Below are 25,915 nucleotides of genomic sequence, written 5' to 3' on the forward strand. Positions count from 1 at the left end.
ATCCGGGAGTAAGAGCCACTGAATTTAAAGAGATTTACTTCTAAGTAGACATGCACAGGATTGCACTGTAAGATTTATTGTGGTATACACTCATTGACTACACATGCAAGCATGTATGCACTTTCCCCCCTATATTCACCTGTATATATAACACTTTTTGTCTGATGAAGGGGGCTATAGTCCATGAATGCTTATGCCACAATAAATTTGTCAGTATTTAAGGGGCCACAAGACTCTTTTGGTTTGCTATGACTGACCAACATAGTAACCCCTCTGGAATTAGATACCTACCTGTGGGTCACTTCTCAGAGATGCAGTGCCACCACCACCAAGAGCGTTTTTTAGAACAAAGTTTAATCCATATATTCCTGGCAATTCATATCTATAAAGATAAAATATAGGTGTATTGGAATCTAATACCTTAATTACTTTACCCATCTCTCCTAATGTGAAACCTCCTTTGCAACAAAAAAAAGTGACTCTGGAAGATCCTGAATTGCCTAAGATCCCCAAAATTAAATCGTGGGAATTAGTCCTAAATAAGGCAAAACTAGCTATAATAAACTATCCTAAACCGAAAGGAGCATTGACTCAATTTCAACGAAGACAGCACTTTCATTCTATAATGGAACATATCTTACCTGGAATAGACTGGTGTATAGAAGTTGCCTCAATAGAATACCTTTTCTATAACTATGTAGATGCCAGAGCCATACTTTCATTCCATGATAAAAAAATAGCTGGCCTCTTATATGAAAATAGAAATCTACTTCTTTTGCAGAACTTAAAGTGTCTCAGGGTCTTTGAAAATATAGCCCCGTTACAAAGCCTATTATCTTTGAATTTAAATCCCGATCTTTAAAATCAAACGGGGAGGCAAGTGACCAGGCTCCATTGCTGGCATCCCTTGAAGAATTGCCCACAAATATTATTGAGGTACAAGCAAGCTGCGAAGAAATTAACCCTAGGATTACTATAAATGAGGAAGAATTGTTCCATATCCCGGAAGAACAATATTTGCTGGAATCATATACTGAACTTTCAGCTGAAGTACAGTCGGAAATTCTGGCTAACTTTGAAAATTTAGTATCCGCTTTAAAAGCGAAAAGGTTGGGTCAGATTGTTGATGTTAATAATAGTAGTCACACTGGGAAAGAGAGCAAGGATCTTAGTGTGACTTTGGAAGGGGGAAATTCTAGACAAAAGTTAATTTCCCATACTTTATTAATGTCTAGTTCCTTGGGTCAGGCTAATACTATGTATCCTTTGGAATTGAAAACTGGGAAAGAAATAGTAACTGAGGCAGTTTCTGTTCCACAACTGGTCAAAACCTGACAAAACTCACCTCCAAATTTACAACTAAAGATTGCCTCTTGGAATATAGCAGCCTGGAAGAATAAAGATCTTGATCCATATACAATCGATTTTTTAGCTCAATTTGATATTATTTTCTTCCAAGAAACCTGGTTAGTAGACGAACCACAACTGGACGGTTATACTTCTTACTATTTAGAAGCTAACCAAAGTACTAACGGTGGCCGTCCAAAAGGTGGCATTTGTATATTTGTATCTACAAAAATTATTATACAAATTGTAAAGTTTGATCCCCTGCCAAATTTAGCTCTTGCTATAAGTTTAAAATTTCCCTCCCAGTTATTTCTATTTGTCAATGTGTACCTACCGCCTAGTAAAGACAAAAATGATGCTATTGATAAAGTAAGGTGTTTGGAGGGCTATTTAGAGAACTTAACTGTTAAACACCCTGAAGCGTCTCTTATAGTTGCTGGAGATTTTAATGCCAGACTTGGTCCCTCTGATTCTGCCTTATACTCTAAATATAATTTGACTTTTCCTCCAATAGAAGGTTTTTGTAACATCCCTATAAGGCAATCAAGAGATAATGGGTCAAATTATACTGGCATCTACTTGATGCAAAAACTAATCAAACTAAATCTAGTACTTCTGAATGGCCGCACCTGTGGAGACTATCAAGGGGAATTTACTTACCTTTCTCCTAGAGGTATATCTCAAATAGACTTGGCCTTTGTCTCCCATGAGCTTTTCCACTTAGTGGACAATCTCAAAGTGGAAGATCGTCCAGAAAGTGACCATCGGCCTATAACTATTGTAATCAACTGTAATATTTCATCTCTATTATTGAGACACCAGACTTTCACTAATAATGAGATAGTCAGCCGACCAGGAAGGCTAAAATGGATACCTAAAGTTGAAAAAGATCTAAATGTATGGCTAAACACCCCTGACATCTTAGCGTTAAAAGATCTAATTATTACATCATTATATCCGGAGGATACATTACTCTATTTTCAACAGCTAATAGCCTCATTTCAAAATTCTCCTTTAATAATTTCTAATAGTACCAGGAGAAATATACCAAAGAACTCCAAGACATGGTTTGATCAAGAGTGCCGTGATAATAAAAAACTTTTAGTATTGGCCTATAAATCCTATAAATTATATAGAACACCAGAACATCTGTTAACTTACTGTATGGCTAGGAAGCAATATAAGAACTTGCTTAAAAGGAAAAAGAAAATAGAACTGAATAAAACCTGGTTACGGTTATTACATGCTTCCAAGCTAAAAAATTCCACCTTGTTTTGGAGACTTGTCTCCTATAACTGGCCAAAGTCATTTTCCATCTAGACTGTTGTATTCCTCCAGCTATTTGGGAGGACTACTTTGCCAGGCTATACCAAAAGAATAGTGATAACGTTACAGTAATACACTATATGGAAGCTGAAATCCCTAAATGGCCCCCGGTTTCCATTCCGGAGATCCTCGATTTAATTGCTAGGCTTAAATTAGGGAAAGCTCCTGGCAGTGATAACATTCCTGCGGAAGTTTTTAAATTAAACCCGGACTGGTGGGCCCCACTTCTAGCTGCCCTCTTTACTTACATCAATAATTCAATGCAAATCCCTAAAGAATGGGGGCTTGCAATAATTATTCCTTTTTATAAAAAAGGCTCTCATAACGATCCAGCCAATTATAGGCCAATAAGTTTACTGAATATAATCAGTAAACTTTACGCGACCCATTTACATGATAAATTGAATGCTTGGGTAGAACAAAAGAACTTTCTGGCACAAGAACAAGCTGGTTTTAGGTCTGGACGTTCAACTATAGACCAGGCCCTGATTCTAAACCATTTTATTTCTAAATATTCGACTAAGTCAGATACTATGATGTATACAGCCTTTATTGATTTTAGATCGGCGTTCGACTCCATCTCCTGCGAAAGACTCTGGATGAAATTAAATGCCATGGATATCGATAAAAGATTGTTGATATTAATACAGGGACTATATACTGACACGTCTTTACGGGTTAGATGTAACAACATGGGTCATTTATCTAATCTTGTCCCTACATTTAATGGGGTTAAACAGGGATGTGTTTTAGCGCCCCTTCTGTTTAACATATATATTAATGAAATAGTCGATTCCCTGGCCACTATCTCTTCACATGCTCCAATATTAGCTGGCTGTTCAAGATCTATACTTCTATATGCTGACAACATAGTCTTATTGGCAAGATCTTTGGTGGGCCTTAGACGACTTCTAACAGCTCTGTCTACATATTGCTTGGAGGAACGGCTGCTAATTAACTATGAGAAAACTAAGGTCTTAATATTTACTAAAAAAAGATTAAATCATCGTTGGCAAATTAACGGCCAGACAATTGAGCAAATAAATTCCGTTATTTATCTAGGTTTAACATTTCAAGCGTCAGGATCATGGCAGATGCAGATTAAAACAATGGTCTGGAATGCAAAAAAAACATTGAAAGCCCTTCTGTCATATTTTTACAATAAGGGTGGTCAGCTTATTGTCCCAGTAATCAGAGTTTTTTCTGCAAAGGTAGTCTCTCAGCTACTTTATGGGGTCCAGGTTACCACTTTTGAGAATTTTTGTTTTGGAATCGATTCAAAATTCCTTTCTAAGAGCTATTTTTGCGGTTCCCAAATGCATTCCTAGTTTTATCCTTAGACTTGAGGCTGGTTTACCCACCATAGAATCTAAGATTTGGGCCTTGAGAATTTCTACTTGGCTCAAATTGCTATTTAACCCTACTGGGCTCTCTTCTAACATCTTAAGAGATAATTTTCAATCTCCCTGGGTTAAATTGATAACGGATAAATTACTGTCCTTGGGCTTTTCTATTTCTGTGATTCAGGAAATGGGTTACTTAAAAGCCAAGTTGAGCATACTACAAAGAATTAAGGATATAGACTTTCAACATCACTTATTACAGGTTAGGAAGCATAGATATAATCCAAAAATTTTAACCCCAATGCCCTATTTATCTTTTCTTACTATTCCTAACTACCGCAGGGCTTTTTCACTCGCAAGAATGAATACCTTACCTTCTAAACTTTTAGAGGGTAGATTCAATAAAATTCCATACTACGAGAGGAAATGCCCTTGCGGTGTGGATGAGATTGAAACAATTGCTCATGTCCTTTTACGATGTCCTTACTACCTAGACCTTAGAAATCAAATAATTAAACCTATTCTTGATCTTGTACCTGGTAGAAACGAAGAAAAACTTTTGGATCATTTACTTGGAGATCACCAGCAATTAATCACAGAGAAAGTTGCAAAATTTTGCACAGCCGCTATTCTCTGCAGGAGAAATCGGGTAAAAGTCACTGGAAAATGAATTTTATTGATTTATTTTATATGGTCTTAAAAGCAGGTTAGAGTTTATCCAATGTCTAATTAGTTTAATCAATTTTAAAATGCATTCTGCATTATTATAATAATAATTGGTCTAAAATGGTGTGAATTATTAATGAATATTCCATACGGTCTGGAAATTGATTTTAATTAATTTTAATTGAATAAGATATCATTCTAATAATAATTGTAGTTTTGATGCTCTATTTTATCTTTGTATTCTGGCCTTTGGCCGTAATAAAAACTAAACTGAACACATCTATAAAGATAAAATATAGGTGTTTGAATATAAGTTGGTGACACAGTCATAGACGTTCTTAGGAAATCACACTGAGTCTGATTCTGCATCACAAGCTTGGATTTTAGTAACTAAACAAATCAGTAAGGGAATAATGCACATTTAATGAAGATGACTTCAATAAGCTGACCTATTTATTTGTATAATAAAAGTCAATTTCCTTACATAACTACGTTTATAAAACTAGCAGACTACACAGACAGCAGCAGTTAATATTGAAAGATCTAAAATGTTTATTTCCAATGAAGGGGGCTAATATAACATTTAGTATTCAAAGCTCCTGAAATTCTTTGGTGATGATTGTTTGCTAGCCAACACCCCAGTTTTGGATTTTTTTTCATCTTATGGACCAACACGACTGAATTTGCTTTCTATCTGTCTTCGAGAATATAGAAGTGGGCGATGCATGGCAGAATCTACAACCAGAGGAAGTTAAATGTCTACTACCTGAAGAGGGACTGTGCATTTTGAGGGTTACATCACATCCACCCATTTGGTATTACTATGCAATTTGGTTTTAATTGACTATTTTACCTGGCACACCAGACATAATTAAGCTGCAGCTTTGCTAACATACAGAATCTCATGTTTCTCTTTACTGCTGCTCTCACTCCTAGCCAGGAACCCATGTGTTTTACTTAAAGCATGGGACAGTTCTGAGTTACTGCTGCACCTTATATTTCAAAAAATAGAGTCCAGTCATTGTTTCTTTGTCCCAGAATCCTAGGTGTAACCTAATATCTGCAGCATCTAACAGAGACTAATTCAGTCACTCTACAATCTCCAGTTTGGATCTGAGTCTTGGATCTGGCTACAACATTGCCATCCGGTAACCTTCTGGGGACCACATGCCAGTGGTGGGCAGGGCCAGAGGCAAAAGTGAACAAAGCAATTAATGTAAACTTTACCTTTGTACAGTAGGGTAGTTTCCACATAAACACACACACCTCTCTCTGTCTCCATCAAGCCAAGCAAGAAGCATGATCAGAGTTCAAGGATATATTCAGGCCAGGTAAAAAACAATCAAGGAGGGTGCAAAACATGATTGGTGAGGACTGTTGCCAGGGGAGAAGGTGTAAGGTTTGACAGAGCGCAAGTCCTGAGGGCCACATTGACGCACACACAGGCTTTAGGTTCCCTATCTCTGGGCTACAACATCCAGCCTAATTTGCATATATTTTGCTTTTCATTTTTTCTTATTTCCCTGCCCCCTACTTGCCACTATTTTGTGACATTTTGGTTGGTCCTAATAAAGGTATTGCCTGACTGCGAATTTTAGAGGTTTTTTTCTTATGGACCATCATGTTTACTTTTGCTTTTCTACATAATATTCTTGATATCTGCATTTAAAGACAGAATTGAAGAAATCTGGCTGAAAACAGGGTTGGTTTTTTCACTGCCAATCAATTCTATATTTTCTTTCCAAGGATATTTTAATAGAATTTAAATCTGTACAGTGGCCCAATTTTAAGAACTGTGACTGGAGTTCTGCTTGCAGACTGAGGCTTTCCTACTTCCTCCTCCTCGCTGCAGTGCCCTCCTAAAAAGCCAATGTTGCGTATCAGCTTCATGTGTGAAGTCTTTCCTCCTGACAACAGTTCCACTCCAAGCAGCACACTGCCCCTTAACTAAGATGTGACGCAAGCCATAGGTAAAGCAATTACCTGTATGTAAGCATACCAAATGGCCCTGTCTCATTTTAAATGTGCTGACCTCACATGCCAAGCTGTGTGTGCATTAATGCACCAGTGGTTTCAAACTATAGTCTCTGACAGAGTGTAATAAGCTGCTGGGGGCAGGGGGACAGGTAAAATGAGATCTTCCTGGGTGCATGCAACTGTCCTCACATACCACAGTGGCTCATTATTGCCCACCAAAATTATTACATCGCCTGCACAAAGTAATTCCGTAATCATCAAAATTTATTTATTTTATTTCTTACATTTATATCTCACCTTTCCTCTGTTGAGTAAAAATATAAAATATGAGTTGAAATTAAAACTGATTTCGGTTTATTTCCCCCTGACCTGACCTCACATTCCAGAAGGCTAGGTTAATAAAAACCTGTATGAACTGGAATTGGATTCCTTCCCTTAAGTGCCTCTATTTCCATTTCTGCTATGCAATTCTATAAACTGATGACTGCTGTAACAAAGATCCACTGTATCCCATTAACGTACCTATTGAACTTTGTTAAGAATATGCCCAAGGGTGAAGGAATTTGCCCCAAATGTATGTATCTCAAATGTGATGGCCTTACTTGTTTCCCCCCCCCCCATAATCTATAACCCAGCATCCTGGCTCAGGGTGCCATAAACGGTTCTCCCCTCCTCATTTGATCCTCACAACAACCAGGTGAGGTTAGACCCAGAGGCAGTGACTGGCCCAAGGTCACCCCATCAGTTTCACAGCTGAGTGAGGATTTGAACCCTGGTCTCCCAGTCATAGTACAACACTCTACCATTACACCACACTAGCTCCAAAATACATACAGATGTTTGTCCTACTATTTTCTGAGAATTTAGGGCAAATTACAACATATTATTGTAAATCTGAGGTTAGACTGCAAGTCATCTAATGGATCCCCTACAGCACTTGGTTGCAGACTGAGATTTGGTTAAGAAAGGGTTAAGCACCAGCAATCCTGTTGGTTCCTTTGTTTTGATGGGTCTGGCAGAGTGGTCAACAACCCTGCTTTTGTTAAGGAGATGTCTCTGAATGGATGATCTATAGGAGAGAGCCATTTGGGAATCAGAGCTCAGCTTATCCCCACCTAATTGCTAGAGGTGGTATGTCAGCAAGGTGCATATCTGTGAAAGGGAACAATAGCTTGGAAGTTTTGTCATGGAGCTGGAAACACACAGGGGCCTAGTTTGCTCTCAGGCTGTATATCAGAAAGACACTACAAGCCTCCAGTGAGCTTAATTCCAAGTAAACCAAACCCACGATATGCTCTGAAACGTCTTACTGCTTGAAGACTGGGGTGCATGCAATATTTAAATAATATTTAATAATATTTAAATAAACATTTTAAATGCCTTTAAAAATAAAATTAAAATATGTAAAATTTCAACCATGTTTAAAATATTTCAAAGTACACTGCCCTCTTTCTCCAACCATCACCATCCAACTGAAATAAGAAACTCTTGCAATCTGTAGAAGATGATTCGTCTCAGACCTCTAAAGGAAAACCATGGAGCTGCCTCTAACAATTGTCATCTGGCTGTCCTAGTTGTTCTCTTGGGTATATACTGGTATATTCAAGAGGGCATTCAAAGAGATTGACAGAACAAAGGCAAGAAGGTGGAATCACATATACATTTAGAGCACAATCCTATACATACTCAGAAGTAAATCCCACTGAGTTTAGTGGGGCTAACGTTCAGGTGAGTGTGGATAGGATTGCAGTCTTGAAATCTTACTGATAGTTCAGTTCCAGCAGAATACAGTGGGGCCCCACTCATATGGCGGGTTACATTCCAGACCCCCGCTGTAAAGTGAAAACCGCTGTAAAGCGGAACTCATTGAATAGAATGGCGCACAATGTCCCCAAACCACCGTAAAAGTGGAACAAGCGCCGTATGAGTGGGGCTTTAGTCTAATTGTGTCTAATTGAGACCGCTGTATTAGTGAATCGCTGTAAAGCGGGGCCCTACTGTACTGAATTATGCTCAAGAAACAAGAGAACGCTAAAGGAGAACCTGTAATATTAAACTAACTTGCTCTGAATCAACAACTCTCTTCCATATATTTAAACAGTGTTCAAAAAGGGATCTCTGCAATAAATTAGCTTCAAGTTTATGAAGATATGAATGATTAAAGTGCCAAAGAATGTCTTCAACCTTTTTTCCTTCCACTTTATCACCTAAAAATCATAGCATTATATTTCACAATGACCCTGAGCTGCAGAAGAAAGCTGCAGGGCATGTGCATGTATCTGTAGATTATCACCACCACCACCACCAATCCAATCATGAAGAATGGCCTCAAAATTTGGTATCTAGGGCCTGCTCCATGTTTCAGGGGGCAAAAAGCATCCTATGGTGGGCACCCGCCTTCTGTCAGCAGGCTCTGGCATGGCTTATCTGACTGTGCTGGTAGTGCTCAAAGCAGCACTGAGTAGCGCTGTCTTGCAAGCTTTTTTATTTCCTAGAATGCTCCAGAGCAACATTACGTCAAGAGCATTCTGAAAATGCCCAGAATGGATGGCAAGAGTCAGCTGCAAGAAATGCTGGACCAGAAAAAAATTAAAGATGGTTTAAAGCAGACATTACCATTCGTTATCTGGCGATAAATCTAAACTGACTCCATCTTGATGCCCACTGAAGTGGCTTGGCACATGTAGACACATTTCCTGCCCTCCCTTCTGAATTCCCTGGCCTATGCCAAGTGTTTATTTATTTATTTAGTGGACAGTAAAGGGGAGGAGAAAGGGAGGAAAGGCAGATAAAACTGTACAAGCAAAAGACAAAAATTCATTTCCAACTCTATCATACCAAATTTTTATATATGTTTTTGCGAATATAAAAGCTATATTTTACTTTTAAGATAAAGGGTAAAATAATTAAACTCTCATTTAAGAAAAATTGTGCTATTAAACTGCAAGGACATGATCTTGCTTCTGAAATTAAAATTAATAAAACCTCATATGCCGTTTTCTTTTTCAGTAGAAAGCTTGTTTGTTTTTGTTTGCATAGGCATACAAACATTGTCACAACCCAATAAGAAGCCTTCAGATCTTAAAAAAACATGTGAGTATAATTACTTCTAATCCTCAAGGGCTACACAAAAGTGTTCTTTCTTTTCTCTGATACTTTTCACTCTGTGTTCACATTATTCTATTATTACATCATTTAAAAGACACACCAAACAAATGCCTTTGATCTGATAAAATAAAGAAATTTGGTAAATCCAAAAACTTCAATTGTGGCCTGACCAGAGGTTTTCATGAAGCAAATATCTGCAAAATGTAGAAAAGGCAAAGTAGCACTCCTCAGTAAAAGGTTATCTAGCAAAACACACCTTCAGAGATAAAATGGAACAGAAGTGCTATGACTTTAACATTTGCAGAAGACCTTGTAATTATGAACATTTTTTAGTTCATGAAGAAGCATTGAGCATTATTGTTCAGTTTACCAAAAAAGAAAAAAAAACTACAGAAGGATTGAATAACTTGTGGGAAGTCCCATAGCAAATGTCATAATGTTTGCAACTTTTGTTAGAACAATTTGAATGCCTGAATTAAAAATGTTTAAAATAAATTAGATCAGAGGACATTCCATGGCCACTTCTCACCTCCCTTTCACTGTAAACAGTATTTTAAACAACAATTTGAGGGACAACATTTTGGGAGTTTGGGAACAAAAATATTTCATTCCTTAGCATCCAATCAAATATTAGTAAATAATCACTTATTTATATCAGGCTCTAAGGCATCTCAATTAAAAATTATGGTAGAAACTCTGTTATGACAATTTTACTGTAAATTACTGTGGTTTATATTCACAGTAAGAGACTGAGCAGTTTATATTAATGGCACCAATTATCTGATTTATGATGAATCATAGGAACATAGATTGTATAAATTCCTCTCTGAAGTCAAGTAAGAAGTCAGATTTTACAGTCTGTACATACAGGATTTGATTCAATACAAAAACAAACCTAGAGCAAGGGATAGCTGCATTACTTATGCTAATAGTATTAACAGGGTAACACTATAAGACTGAACTACTAATACTATTACTGCAATGATAAAGTGCCACGATGGTTTACATAAATGATCTTGGTCACTGGTTTGATCATGTTCTCCTCTCTTATCATTCTTGTCACTGGCCTCCAAATATATTATTTATAAACATTGCATTGCATTCCCCTCCTTGAGAGGAGTGCTCCTGTTCATGGCTCTCGAGCCTTCTCCCTGGTGTATTTCCTCCCACTCCCATGCAGAAGCCTTCCCCTGCTGGGCTAAATAATACTAGAAGGCTGTTGGCCCCACAACAGATTATTTTACAGCTGTATATAGGAGGCAGGGAATGGGAAAGACATCTCCCCAACTTTAATTCCCATCCCCTTTCAGGATACTTACTAGGAGCTGTCAGAGGCTTGATTGGGTCAATTCACCCTTCTCCTCTGCCCTCTGTCCTCAGTTCTCCTTCCTTCCTTCCTTTCTGTGGAGCAGGGTGTTGTTTGATTTAACTGACACAAACGGTCTTTGTCTCAAACTGCTCTCAGACATACACTTGAGTGGGAATTTGACCATTCACACAGCCTCTTCTCAACAGGAGCAAACAAACTAGGACGTCTTCCATTAACTATAGTTTCCCATTTTATATGAACTGGGAAACTATGGTTCACTGCTTTGGAACATGCTAGGATATTACGTTAACTTCAGCTATAGCTCAGTATCTTAGCCTGTTCCAAATCTGTTAAGCATAGTTTCCCTTTTCAAATGAAATGGTATAGCTAAGGGAAGAATTCCTGGTTTGTTTGCTCCTCTCTTTCCGTAGGAATATAGGAAGCTGCCTTATACAGAGCCAGACCATTAGTCCATCCTACTCAGTACTGTTTGCACTGACTGATACCAGCTTTCTAGGGTTTCAGACGGGACATTTGGAAACCTTCCTAGAAATGCCAAGAGAACTAGGGAATTAGGGAACTTCTGCATGCAAAGGAGGTGCACTACCACTGAGCTACAGCCCTTCCTGAGCAAGCAAAGGGGTTGCAGGTGCAGTCAAAAGGCTTGTTTGTAACTTGGCTTATTAAGCAGAGATATGAGGGTCCAAACACTGCCTGATCTCTGGTTTCTATAGAACCTCACTGTAGCCTCTGTCTGTAGCTTCAATTGCTATCAACCTTTTCCACACAGGTTCCTATCAGGCAGCTTGGATTGTTTTTTTTTTTTAAATGTCATTTTTATTTAAGTAACAAATATGTAGAATATTCCTTAAGCATGTCCTACTATTTTTTCTGGTCTGTTTTACTTATAAACTGATAAGTGCCCAACTACCTGAGTTCACTATTAGAGGGTATGATATTGGTATAAATGTGGTTCTTTAATTAAATCTGGAATCTCTTTATACAAAAAATTCACATTTTATTCTTGTTTGTAAGCTTTGCTTTTTTTTAAAAAAATCCTGTAATACATCTGTTTCACTTGTCCCAAGGATTTCCTGTTTTATTCATTATCTCCAATATTTTCATTGGCTTCTCATTTTTTGGAATGCAATTCAAATCAGCATTTGGGGGACTTCCGGGAAGGGTGACTTCGCTTGTGCCTGCTTTTGGGACGGGCTCCCGCCTCAAAAGAAGCTTATTCAGATATAAATCAGTCAGAACATTTTTTTTTTTTGACTGATGAAATTTCTCCCGGGCAGGGAGAAACGTAGAGATCAACCTCAAAGCCTGTTTTTGTTGGGAGGACTGGATTTCATTAATTTATGAGATAAGGTCCAGCCAACAATGCCGGACGGACTTTCTAACAAGCTCTATCTGCTTAAGTGATACGTTTATCTTTTCTTCAAAGAGAGAACGGACTAACAGGCAAGCACCCTTCTTTCTATTATTTTTTTTACTTGGTTTAAATTGTTGCAGCAAAAGGAGATTTGTCAGATTGATCGGCTTTGGACAACTTCTGGGTGAGATATAGCTCTTCTCTGTTATTCACGAAATTAACAGCTTATCTCTGTTTCTGTCGCAAAAAGCTGTCCTGGAAGTGCATTCTAAAGATAATAAACAGAAGAGGGATTTCTATTCCTGATTTCTATTCCGAGGAATATTATATTGTCTGGGACTATTCTCTTTTTGGTCTATTTTATTTTGACGAATCTGCTTCTTCACGACGCCACTAACTGTTTTGATGCTGGGAACTAAATTTGTTTTGCATTCTTGCACAAGAGAGATAAGGCAGGTTGCTCTGTTTATACTGTGATGTCATCAAGCCTGGAATATTAACCCAATTGTTGCTGAAATAAGAAGTGGTTCTTCTTTATTTTTGTTTTGCTTTGTTTTCGTGGTTTTAAAAATGGCAATCAAGAAAGTGGCTGAGAATCTGGAAGTAATTATGTTTCAGAAAATAATGGATGAGATTGAGATAACGAAACAAACCCTGCGACAGGGTAGTAAGGAGCTGAAAATTGAACTGAGCAAAATGACGCAGGAGCTTAAAGAAATAGGGGACCCTGTGAGAGAGGAGAATGAGATCAGAGATGAGAAAAGAAAAAATAAAGGGAAGATACAAGCCCTGGAGATTGGAACAAATGTGGAATTGGAAAAAGATCTGGAGTTTATGGATTTTAGAAATAAAATCTACTGTTTGGAATTTAACGTTATCTCTGAAGAAATTAATGAAGATATTAGAGATAAAGTTATCAATGGCTTGGATAATCTTCTGGACTGGAATGATGTGATGGAGCTTGATATAGAGAAAATCTATGGAATTAACTGCAGCCATGTGACAATGGAAAAACTCTTAAGAGATGAGCCAGTGCATTTTGTAAAAAAGAAGAACACAGATATGACTTTACAACAGTATTTCAGCAACTTATTCAGAATGGATGGCAAGAAAATATTTGGGATAGAGGAAATTCCCATCAGACTCTTATTATATGACTATGGCTACAACAGCAAGATTATTATGGAATACTGATAATGGAAGATTGGACCCTGAAATTACTGGACTTAACAGGACTATTGAAGATGGAAGATGGAACTAATAGGGATAATGGAATAATGGCTATTGAAATTATTGGACCTAACAGATTCTGATGAGATGGATTAATCGAAATGTTTATTTGGACTATGGTTATGACAATAAGATTATTATAATTATTAACGAGATGGATTAATTGACATGTTTATTTGGAGAAAAATTGATAGATATATTTCTTAAAGAATTGAAACCTCTCTTTGACTTTTTGTGGAAAGAATAAAGTAATGTTTATGAGATTTGATGATTAATTAAGATAACTACTGGAGGAAAGTGATTTTATAATATGATTTAAGAGACAGGATTGTTATATATTGTAGACCTATAACTGATTTGATATGTGACAAATGGGAAGTCAACATTTTATTTTATTTTATTTTTTTGTTTAATCATTTTTGTTTTGTTTTGTTTTTTGTCTTTGAATGTTTTATGATTTTGTTTTCTATGTTTTATGAAAATTTGAATAAAAATTATTGTAAAAAAAAACAAACAAACAAACAAAAAAAACAAATCAGCATTTGGGAAGGACCCATGTGATTTACTTCTAATAATAAGCAGCATAGGGAACAGCTGCAATATGGAAGCAGACAGCGCACAAAAGACGTGATTTAATAAAAGAATTCAGAACTGCATTTTGAGGAGGGATTTAAAAGACAATTGGGAGACAGAAAGGAGCTGCAAATTGGAAGATGTGGAGACAGGCACACGATGCTCCCTGCTCTATGCTTTGGGGGAGTGAAGGAGAGTATTTTATTTTATTTTAAAATATTTCTATCCTGCCCTTCTACCCTATAATAGGGCACTCAGGGCGGATTACAAAAATAAAATCAAACACGCACATAATAAAATTGTAAACAGTAAAATCACAAAAACATTAAAATAAATTAAAATGCAATTAAAATACATAAAATACAATACATATATATACATACATATATACATATATATAGGGAGTGGTACTAAAGGGACTACAAAGGTTAAATTTAACGTAGAAGGCATAAAATCAGTGTCAGGCTCTAACTTCAGTCCCTTCCAAAGGCTCTCTGGAACAAGATCGTTTTCAGAAGTCTCTGGAAAACCAACAGGGAGGGAGCAGAGCGGACTTCTTGGGGTAGGGTATTCCAAAGCTTGGGGGCCACAGCTGAAAAAGCTCTCTCCCGCGTGCCTGTCAGTCTAACATCTTTTATTCCAGGTACGCAGAGGAAACCAGAGGCAGATGATCTTAAATCCTGGGCAGGTACATATGGGCGTAAGTGGTCCCTCAGGTATATTGGTCCAAGGCCGTTTAGGGCTTTAAAGGTCAGAACCAGCAGTTTGATTTGGGCCTGGAAAAAACTGGGAGCCAGTGGATTCGATAAAGCACAGGGGTGATATGCTCCCTACACCGTGCTCCAGTTAACATTCTGGCTGCTGCATTTTGAACCAACTGCAATTTCCAAACAGTTTTCAAAGGCAGCCCCACACAGAGTGCATTATAGTAATTAAGCCTCGATGTCACCAATGCATGTGTCTCTGTTGCCAAGTCAACTGCCTCCAGGAACGGATGCAGCTGGTAGACCAGTTTGAGTTGGCCAAAAGCACTTCTGGCTACCGCAGCCACCTGATATTCAAGCAGCAGGGCAGGATCCAGGAGGACTCCCAAACTGTGGACCTGCTCCTTCAAGGGCAGTGCAACCCCATCCAGAATAGGTTGCAACCCCGTCCCTGGTGCAGTTCTTCCCTTGACCAGCAGTACTTCCATCTTGTCTAGATTAAGTTTCAGTTTGTTAGCCTGCATCCAGCCCTTTACAGCCTCCAGGCACCGGTTTAGGATGAGCGCTCCCTCCCTGCAATCTGGTGGTAGGGAGAGATAGACCTGAGTGTCATCAGCATATTGATGACATTGCACTACAAATCTCCTGATGACCTCTCCCAGCGGTTTCATATAAATGTTAAAGAGCACGGCAGACAGAATGGAACCTTGCAGTACCCAACAGGCCAACGGCCAGGGGGTCAAGCAATACTCTCCCAGCATCACTGTCTGGGTCCTGTCTGTCAGGTAGGACCAGAGCCACCGCAAAACAGTGCCCCAATCCCATCCCAGATAGACAGCTCAGAAGGATACCATGGTCGATCATATCGAAGGCTGCCGAGAGGTCCAGCAGCACCAACAGGGATGCACTCCCCTGTCTGATGCCTGGCGTAGGTCATCAAGCAGGGCGACCAAGGCAGTCTCTGTCCCATGACCAGGCCTGAAGCCTGATTGAAAAGGGTCTAGATCAGCCTTTCCCAACCGGTGTGCCTCCAGATGTTGTTGGACCACAACTCCCATCAGCCTCAGCCATTGGCAATGCTGGCTGAGGCTGATGGGAGTTGTGCTCCAACAATATCTGGAGGCACACTGGTTGGGAAAGGCTGGTCTAGATAGTCCGATTCATCCAGGAAAACTTGGAGCTGAGCAGCCACTACCCTCTCAATCACCTTGCTCAGAAAGGGGAGATTAGAGACTGGGCAGAAGTTGTTAAGATCCACAGGGTCTAACAAAGGCTTTTTTAACAAAGATCTTATCACAGCCTCCTTCAACAATGTTGGTATAGAACCTTCCCTTAGGGAGGTATTAATTAAATATGCCAACCACTCAGCCACTCCCCCTCTGGCAGATTTGATTAACCAGGATGGGCAAGGGTCAAGGGAACAAGGAGTGGCCCTCGATTCTCCCAGAATCATGTCTACATTCTCAGGCTTTACAAGCTGAAAAGTATCCATAGAAAAATGACCAGAGGAAGCTTCAAGGACATCTGGCAAAACTGTAGTTAATGAGGAGTCCAAGTCAGTTCAAATGTGAGCAATTTTATCTGCAAAGTGCCTCGCAAACATGTCACAGTGTGCGACTGAGGGCTCAGAGTCTAATATAAGACCAGAGCCCAAAAGACCCCGGACCACCCGGAAAACCATCACCAGATGACACTGATCAGATGCAATGGTGGCAGAGAAGTGCACTTTCTTCGCTGCCATCACCGCCACATGATAGGCTCAAAAATGAGCTCTAGCCTGTGTTCAATCAGAAGCGGACTGAGTTTTTCTCCATCGTCGCTCTAGCCGTCGTCCCTGCCGTTTCATCAGGCCCAAGGTTTGAGGAAACCAAGGTGTATTATGGGCCTTCCCTGGTGGGAGAGAGAGCTTTGGAGCAAGATTGTCTACCGCCCGGGTCACCTCCATATTCCAGAGATTGACCAGGGCTTCGGCAGTATTGCTAGCCATGCTGGGAATATCCCCCAGAGCATTCAGGAAACCATCTGGATCCATGAGTCTCTGGGGGCGGACCATCTTAATCAGCCCTTCACCCCTGAAAAGGTTACCGGGGGCACGAAGTCTAAACCTTGTCAGGTGGTGATTTGTCCATGACAACAAAGTCACTAAGAACCCCTCCACCCTCAGATCACCTTCTTCCTGTCCTGAACAGAACACAAGATCAAGTGTGTGTCCTGCCACATGTGTTGGTCCAGATGATATTAGAGACAGCCCCATGGTTGTCATGGCAGCCACGAAGTCCTGAGCTGGACCTGTGAGTCTAACCTTGGCATGTATGTTGAAGTCACCCAGGACCATCAACCTGGGGAATTGCAACACCAACGCCGAGACCAGCTCCACCAGCTCAGGGAGGGAAACTGTTAGGCAGAGGGGTGGATGGAATCCCCACTCTGTCTCCCTGACCCAACGCCAGGCACACACACTCAAAGATGGAGGTGTTAGGGACAGGATACCTGACAGGGGAGATAAATTCCCTGCACACAATTGCGACCCCACCTCCCCGTCCCCTGTATCTAGGCTGCTGGAGTGCCACAAAACCTGGTGGGCAGAGCTGGGAGAGACCTACTCCGCCTTAGTCATCGTGTTGATGAAGAGTGGTCTACAATACCATGGCTAGAGACTTTTATCTTGTCACCATCTCCCTTGTCACATTTTAAAAAATGTAAGTACAGTAGTGCCTCCATTTCACAGTAAAGCCAAACAAAAAGTAGCTTATTACTGATTTTTGAGCGCCAAACTGCACTTCTATTTGGATCAATCCATTATTAGGAACATTTATGTGTGACCAATGTTCTGCCTAAGATGGACTCTTGCCTAGAATAACATTTATAGCTTATTTCAAATGTAAGTATTTTCTAGTCCTCAAAGAATTCAAAATAATTTCTTCAAACCACATTGCATGAATGTAAATGTATTAATATGAAAGAGAACATACCTTGTGACCAAGCGCTCTTCAGGCTGTTTCGTCTCTAAAATATGTTGAAAATAACCTTCTATAGCCTGAGCAGTTAATGCTTTTTTAAGGTATGGATAGTACAGGGGATGTCGAGCTACAACACCTGTTGTTACACAGAAGAAGAAACAACTGTCATGACCCCAGAGTCCAGCAGCAATCAAGATTAGTCTAGTAGTCACAGGCTGCAGAATCTCCAGCTAAGGAGTCAAACTAGGTGCAGGGCTCCGAGTCTTCTGCTGGAGTTCAGGAGACAACTGAGCCTGAGGCACATGAGCCCCCAAAAGAACCGCCTATATTTGTAGGGCCAGAACCATGACCCTCACAGGCACCTTCCCCTGAAGAACTCAATGCCTTCCACTGCACCTCACCAGTCTAGAGGTGCAGGGAATACACCAGGAGGAAGAATATGGAATGGAAAAGGAGTGCTCATCTTCAGGCCAGATGGTTTGCCCTTTAAAGTCCTAAAGTTATCCACGAGGGGGTGGGCAGAATCTGAGAGACAGAGACTCGGGGTAGAGGCTTAAAAAGGCCCTGTCTGTTCTTAGCCATGGACCTGCAACCTCTGAACTGCCTTCTCTGGGGGATCTGGCATAGGGCCAAACATGACATCAACCACTTACTGTCTTATATCAAAAATATCATTTTATTTTTAATACATTGTTCAGTTCCTAGTTACTTAAAAATCTATGCAGGGCTAAAAGGAAGCCCCTTTGCATTTTCTAGGGGAAGTCTTTTTTCCCCTTCTGTTGTTTTTATGTTTGGTGAGCTGTCCTTGCCAGTACAAGGAAAAAAAGTAAGTTACAGGTGTGGTTCTAATCTGCTGTACAACTTTTGCATCTGGGAGACACATTTTATTTATTTAAATATTTATATCTCACATTTTCCAAAGCAGTCCCAACACAACTTATAATAAAAACAGGAAAAATGTGATAGGGTATACAAACATAAACCATATAAAAACTGCCTACTGACAACAGGCAGGTGCTTTCATTGTATTCTTCAGTGCCTACTTAAAACTTTTCTGTTTAGGCAAGCCTTTCCAGACACATAGATTTTGATCTGTTTTAATTGTTTTAAATATATTTTGACTACTCCTTTTAAACTGTTTTATTGATAATTTTTATTGATCATAAAAAGAAACACTAGTAGGCAGTAAGAAAAAGTCCCAAGTAAACATAGCAGATAAGACAACTAAAAAGAAATAAGTATCATTAAGCCTTAAAGGCATGAGAGAATAAGATGGACCTTGCTTAAAACCTAAAAGATAACAGAGAAGATGCCAGGGCAACATTGAGCGCCAGCACAGAAAAGGCTCTTTCACCAGCAACCTTAGTCCCAAAGGTAGGGACACCCAGAGAAGGGCCTCTGAAGAGGATCTCTGTTGCCATGAAGGTTCATGTGGGGGCCATTTTGCTTGTCAGCCATTAGGTGAGGAAAAAGTATATTCACCAATTCCCACAGGCACTAAGGTACCGCAAAAACATGGCAAATGTATAGTTTAGCTTCTCTAAAAAGTGTTCTGAAGAATATTGTAATTTCAAGGCAATTTGACTATATCTCTAACTCCATTTTGCCTACATTTATTTGTTTCTTTGCCACCTTTTCTTCTCTCTCCCCACCCCCAATTTCATCCTCACAACAGCCCCGAGAGGTTAAGCTAAAAGACAGTGATTGTCCCAAGGTTATCAAGTGAGCTTAATGGCCAAGTTGAGATTCAAACCTGGGTCCTCCCAGTTATAGTTGAACATAAGCATAGCAACATACTGTATTCTTACATCTCTTTTCATGATTTGCAATCAACAAACAAGGAATTCTATAGACCAGGGTAAAATCCTTAGAATTTAACAGAACTCATTGAGTGTATTTTACTTTGATATGAGTTAAAAGATCAAAACACACCTTTAATATACAAAGCACCTAGATCACCACATTCTCTCTTCTTTCAAAAGAGTAAGAGAATCATTGGAAGCATGTAGAAGAAATATAACAAATTACTGAACAATACAAGCAGATACTCATAATTTCACTACGACACTGAGAATGAGGAAGCATAAGACCTACCTACTGTCATGACTCACAACCAGTGCATGGTGGCAAACTCTGATGAGGATGAAGTTCAGACTACTTCCTCAGGAGGAGAACCACCAGTACTTCATTCAGGGCCCTTATGACCTGAGGATACAGTCCTGCCACCATCCTCCAATTTAGAGGATGAGTAACCTACAGTACCTCTTTCTCCCAAGCCTTGCATTAGCCAGAGGCTACAAAATAAGGTGAGGGGCCTTTAATGAGTCAGCCAGTTCCTCCACAAAGGTAGAGCCTACCATACTTGAGGTCTCATCAGCCTAGGTTAAGGCTTCAGGTGGCTATAGCTTCAAGTATAAATGTTTATTGGAGCTGTCCAAGGTCCTGTATGGTCTCTGCTTGATGTGGACACTGCCTGCTTCCCCTGCAAGCTTCATGTGTCCACAAAAACGAACATTTACAGGACCCTGTGTGGTTTCTGCTGTGAGGCAAGCTATGCTTCCCACCTTTGCTTCTCAAATGACACACATACCAGCTCTGAATCCAGAACGGACCCAGGCAGGCTTTGGGCTTTGTCAGGTGCCTGGCAAAGTTTAAGCCAATCTGTTTTTCCACCTGAAGCATTACTCAGGGAGTAGAGAAGTATGTTTTGTTGTGGTTAGCATGCCAGTCAATGATTTTGCACAGTTGGCTTTATCTGGAAAAAATAACTGGTTGCTCCTCAGCTCAGTTTTCTCAGAAAGACTGTATGTCTGACAAAAACAGGTAAGTTGATCCACAGCAGACACACCACTCAAGTTATGTATATCTGTATATACCCTAATACTCCACACATGAGAATTAAAAAAAGTTTGCTAAGCACAAAGAAATTCTTCAATTCTAGATTAGATCACCTGAACTGATTTAACACATCTAAGTATCCCAAAGCATTATGACTATCGTATGTGTAAAAAACAATAGCATTACATTTTCTAATTAAAATTACATTCTCTACAGATAGGACTTAATTTGTCCTGACACCAATGCCATTTTAATAAGCCCCTCAAACTGAAAACACATAGAAGTGCACAATGGGGCACAGGAGTTGAAACACCATTAAAATATCAACTCCTTTATTATGAATGCATGAAGTGGCACAGGGAAATGTTTTATAATGTTGGTGTACCTCTTCGACATCGGTTATTATTGTAATAGGATAGGTTAAACACTTCTCCAATGTGGTGTGACAGCTTCATTTATTTTTTAAAAACCCATATATGTTAACATAAGAATGGAAGAATACCTATATTTGCAGAATTGCCTTTGTCCCCACTTCTGGTATAGGCAAGATCTTCCAGGCGATACACATGTGGACCACTTGGTAGATCTATTCATACAGAATGAAATAAATTACTGCTTTCTCACCTAAAACAGGAAAGTTGCTTATTTGTTTGCTTATACTTAAGTGTATTGCTGATTGTTGCCTTGATTCATTCTTCATGTATACATTTTTAATGCAAACAACCAAGACACAAATGATCCTTAACCCTTAGCAACCCAAAAAGAGTTAAGGATAAATGTATAAAAATTCCATTTCTTTAATACAATAAAATAATAATCATAGATATAGACACCCCAATAGCAAATATTCTGATAATAAATCCTTAAGCTAAATCTTGCACAGTATATTTCAACATAAACATGTTTCAACATAAAGATCTTCATCAGTGGCTTAATATGAGATTTAAAAACAACTAAACATAGCAAATCTGTAAAAAATAAATAAAAAACAAACATTGGAAGGTCAGCACTCCTAGAATAAAAACCAACCGTGCATTAAAAAACACATACTAATACTTACCAAGAGGCTTTGCCTCTTGGGTATAAAACTTTAGGAGGAAGGCTAACCAATTACTGCAAATCTCCATTAAAACAGACATCCTGGATGAACTGACAATTTCCTATAATCATTAATTATAATCATATGAAGGTAGATGTTTCTATTATTTTAATTAGTGATTATTGAAAATGTGCAATTCTGTAGGAAACAAAGCTTTCCTCTCAGAACCACTTTAGATATTCCACAGAAGTGGGAAGAAAGGAAATGTGCATGACTTGTGCTTCCTGTTCCTATATTTCCTGTTCCGCTCCAAATGGGCATTCTGTCCCCATATCAGAAGAAAATGTATTTTCCCATAGGGGTTATGCACATCTTGTACTTTATGAAGAAGCCTGGAAACACGGATAAAGAAGGTGCAAATTACTCATGTTCTCCATCTCAGTTTCTATGGAACTTCCTAACTATCTCTTCAGAAATAATTGTCTAATATCTACAAGCAGCATAGCAGAGAGTTGGCTTTATAATGTATTACAATATTAGATATGCTCATCTCTTTTCCCAACAAGTTTTCAGGGGATTTTAAATTAAGGATGTGATGAAAGACTAGCTAATGAAGAGTCATAATACCCTGTTTAATATAAAGCTTTCGGAATACTGAAAGATTTCTTAAGATGCTTATACATTTAATTAGAGAGTATTGGGAGATTAAGCTAACCTGTGGAAAAATAGATTCCGTATTTCCAATTTTCCTTTACTTTTTGTTTTAAAGAGGTAAAATTGTTAGGATGTGCAGGTAGTAGTTGTTTTCTAATAATGGTACATTTTATTCCTCTTGAATACTTTTTCCCAAGCCCCAGTATTGATCAGCGAAGTACAAAATACACATACAGTCACATCAGTCCCTTTCACCACTTCAATAGATTTTAAATAAATAAGCCATGCTTAAAATGGGCATGCACCCTTCATTACTGATGCAGTATGTGTAAAGCAGTGATTCACATTTGAACAACAGGAACCTTAAAATATTGCTACAAACCAACTGACCTATGTTAAAAATTGGAGTTAATTAAAGTTGTTTTACAGATTAGATGTTCAGGAATAAACGCAAGTACTACAACAATGCCTAGTTAAACATAATATAATTTTAAAATCCCAAGATACACTATTTTAAAAAAGGCCAAAATAAATAGTACATCTCAGTACTTACAGAGAAATACTCACAAACCCATGGCCAGTACTCGTATCCTAAAATAATTAAACTATGGAACTACACATTTTGGATGAGCTTGGTAGCTTTAACTTTGAATGGAGTAAGCTGATTCTGTCTTCATAAACCACCATTCCAAATTCAAATAATACCCAAACAACATCAGTGGCAGTGCTAACAAAGAACCAATATGGTATAGCAATCTGAGTATTGGATTAGGACTGTGGAGACCCAGATTCAAATACCTCCTCAGTTATAAAGTTCATTTGGTGATGATGAGCCAGTATCTCTATACCTCATCCTAACTGACCTCATAAGGTTGTTGTCAGGATAAAAGTGTGGGGGTGGATGCCACCTTGTTGGAGTAAAAGCAGGATACACATTTAATAAATAAATGAATTTGTTTTTCATATTTCCCATCTACTCAAAAAATAGGCTTTTTAAATAGTTTGGGTTTTTCTATATGCCAATGAAAACTCCTGTGGATAAAATTATGACATAGTTCTACTCCTCTACACTTCATAAGATTAATCTTATGGTCAATGTGGTGAATTCACTTGGTGAATTTTTACCAGTAGCTTTTAATATATAGGATTATTAGTAGGAAATGTGAGAAATTCTGACAAGGCTAAACCAATGTGTTTAAAATAAACAAATAAATAAATAAATAAATAAATAATTTTTTATCCCAACTCTTCCTTCATGGAGGTCGGGAAGGCTTGCACCCATTTCATCCACACAGCAAATCTTTGAGGTAGGTTAGGATGTGAGAAAGACTGGCCCATGGCTCCCCAGTGTGATATATGGCAGAGTGGGGATCTGAAATGGAAACTTCCCAGTCTAGGTCTGGCACTCTAATTTCCATCATTTGCCAGTAAATGTTGAAATTACCACTAAGGATTGTGAAACAAGTCCAAAACAAGTCTCCAGATCCAATTATTTATGATAGTGCTACAACACTGTTACAACACAATCCTTTGGTTATGTAACATCCTTAATCTGTTTTTGGTAATTAAATAATCTGAAGCTCTCGAATAAACTGTGCAAAATTCTGGTATGTGGTCTGATATATCTCTATATAATTACTTATCCTATTAAAAACAGTAACTCCACCAATCCTCACCATGTGGATATAGTGTTAGATAATTGTGCAGATTATGCCAAAGACATCAGCCCATGTAAAATTTTAATCATCAACAAGTTTTAATTTTATTCAGTGACATATTAGGAAAGACCTGGTTCTTGTTAACATGATGTTTTAAAAACATCTTCCTTCATTTAAAAACAACAACTGGCCAACAGCCAGAGATTACATATTGTTAGAGAAACTGCTAAAATAAAGACACTTTGTACATTTGACAAAGAAATCTGAGTAACTACAACAGTGTGCCTAGCTTTTTTTATACCGGGCATGTCTGTATGTAAATAAAAGAAGACTGTACTGAACAGCACATCCTGTGTAAAGGAGGTCTACATGCAAAAATGTTAGTTATGGGAAAAATTTTACTGGTAAACAATAGTACCTTTTAACTCTTCTTGAGATGGGGTTTCATCATGTGAAATAGCTGCATCTGAAGTGAATGAAAGATCTTCCTCAAATATTTCAACATGTTGTCCATTCATAAATATGTCAATCTGAAAAAAATATTTTATTTCAACGATTGAACAGGCAAATCTTAATTTAATGCCATGCATACAAAATCAAAAGCCATGTAAGCAATGAGTCAGATGAAAAACAGGTAAACCTATTTGTGTTAGTGCTCCCATGCAACATCTAACTTGCATTGTTTTCAGTGAAATCTGTGTTGACACAACTTATCGTACTGAGGCATCAGGTGACTGGACTATAAAAGCTTCTGCTTACAGATATCTCACAAGGCAAAAGTGTCAACTGCTACCCATGGACAAGGCTAATCATGTCATGGCTTTTCTCCTGCTTTTGATTTTTCAAAACCATTGTGATCTTCTACTACTATTTAGGTGCCAGCGCAAGTATTGTGAAAGATTCAAAATAAGAATAAGAAACCAGCAAACTCTCCTCATGTGCACCCATCACTGGTCAGCAGAAACTGAAAGCTAATTAAACTCAAGACAGCCTATACTATTCTAATTTCTAATAGATTGTTAAATATTTGGGTTTTAGGGGATGGGGGAGAACTGTTGAAAATTATTTCAGCTTCCCCCCCCCAATACCAAAAACATAGTGTTATATCCAACAATCACACTCAGAATACATCAAATGAAATTGATGGACATGACTAAAAGATTTTTAACTTGTAAAGATGTGGAACCGCACAAACTCTGTTTTGAAATTAGTACTATTACATAAGAGCTGAAGAAAAGCCCCACTGATCCTCATTCTTCACAAGTACAGACAAAGGCTTTGCTGCAAACCAAATAATAGAATCTTTGTAGCAGTGCTCAAGTCTTTGGGGCTGGGGAGAATCTTATGCAATAGGTTTTACTCTTGGTCAGGCTATGAAACAATGCATCAACCTCACACATTTATAGAACTACTGAGATCTGATTCAAATGTTAAGCACAATAAATGGTACTCTCTGTACAACTTCTAAATTTATGTGAGAAGGATCAAGGGGGGGAGAGGGTAAATTCACATGCAGGCACTTTGGATGTGTCTTCATGTTAAACTTCCAGCTCATGTAGTTAGCACTTCTAGCTGAGTTTCCTTTCTGGAATGCTATTTGCATAGGTAGAGAGACTTCTACAAGTGACTTCTTTTTTCCCAGCCTTGATTATGTACTGAATCCCATAACTCAGGAACCCCCCTAATTGAATCCAGTTGGCCGAACCCTTATCTCCCCAACACCAAGTTTGATGGGTGGGTAGGACTCCCACCTGTCAGTTATCTGACATCACAGTGACATCAGGTGATTTGTCTTTCCTCGGCACTCT

The 25,915-nt window shown here is 38.6% G+C and overlaps 1 protein-coding gene across 1 annotated transcript in view; it reads right to left on the reverse strand.

Annotated features, from left to right (window-relative positions):
* LOC133364236 (uncharacterized) overlaps positions 1-25,915 on the reverse strand; it is a 96,286-nt gene that overhangs the window by 2,588 nt on the left and 67,783 nt on the right. The window contains exons 16-19 of the mRNA XM_061584510.1: positions 24,526-24,637; positions 21,259-21,342; positions 17,931-18,054; positions 292-382 (exon numbers count right to left, since the gene is read on the reverse strand). Of these exons, the coding sequence (XP_061440494.1) occupies positions 292-382; positions 17,931-18,054; positions 21,259-21,342; positions 24,526-24,637 (411 nt within the window). The remainder of the gene's footprint in view (positions 1-291; positions 383-17,930; positions 18,055-21,258; positions 21,343-24,525; positions 24,638-25,915) is intronic.

The sequence above is a fragment of the Rhineura floridana genome, chromosome 9 (genome assembly GCF_030035675.1).
Source record: "Rhineura floridana isolate rRhiFlo1 chromosome 9, rRhiFlo1.hap2, whole genome shotgun sequence".
NCBI lineage: Eukaryota > Metazoa > Chordata > Lepidosauria > Squamata > Rhineuridae > Rhineura > Rhineura floridana.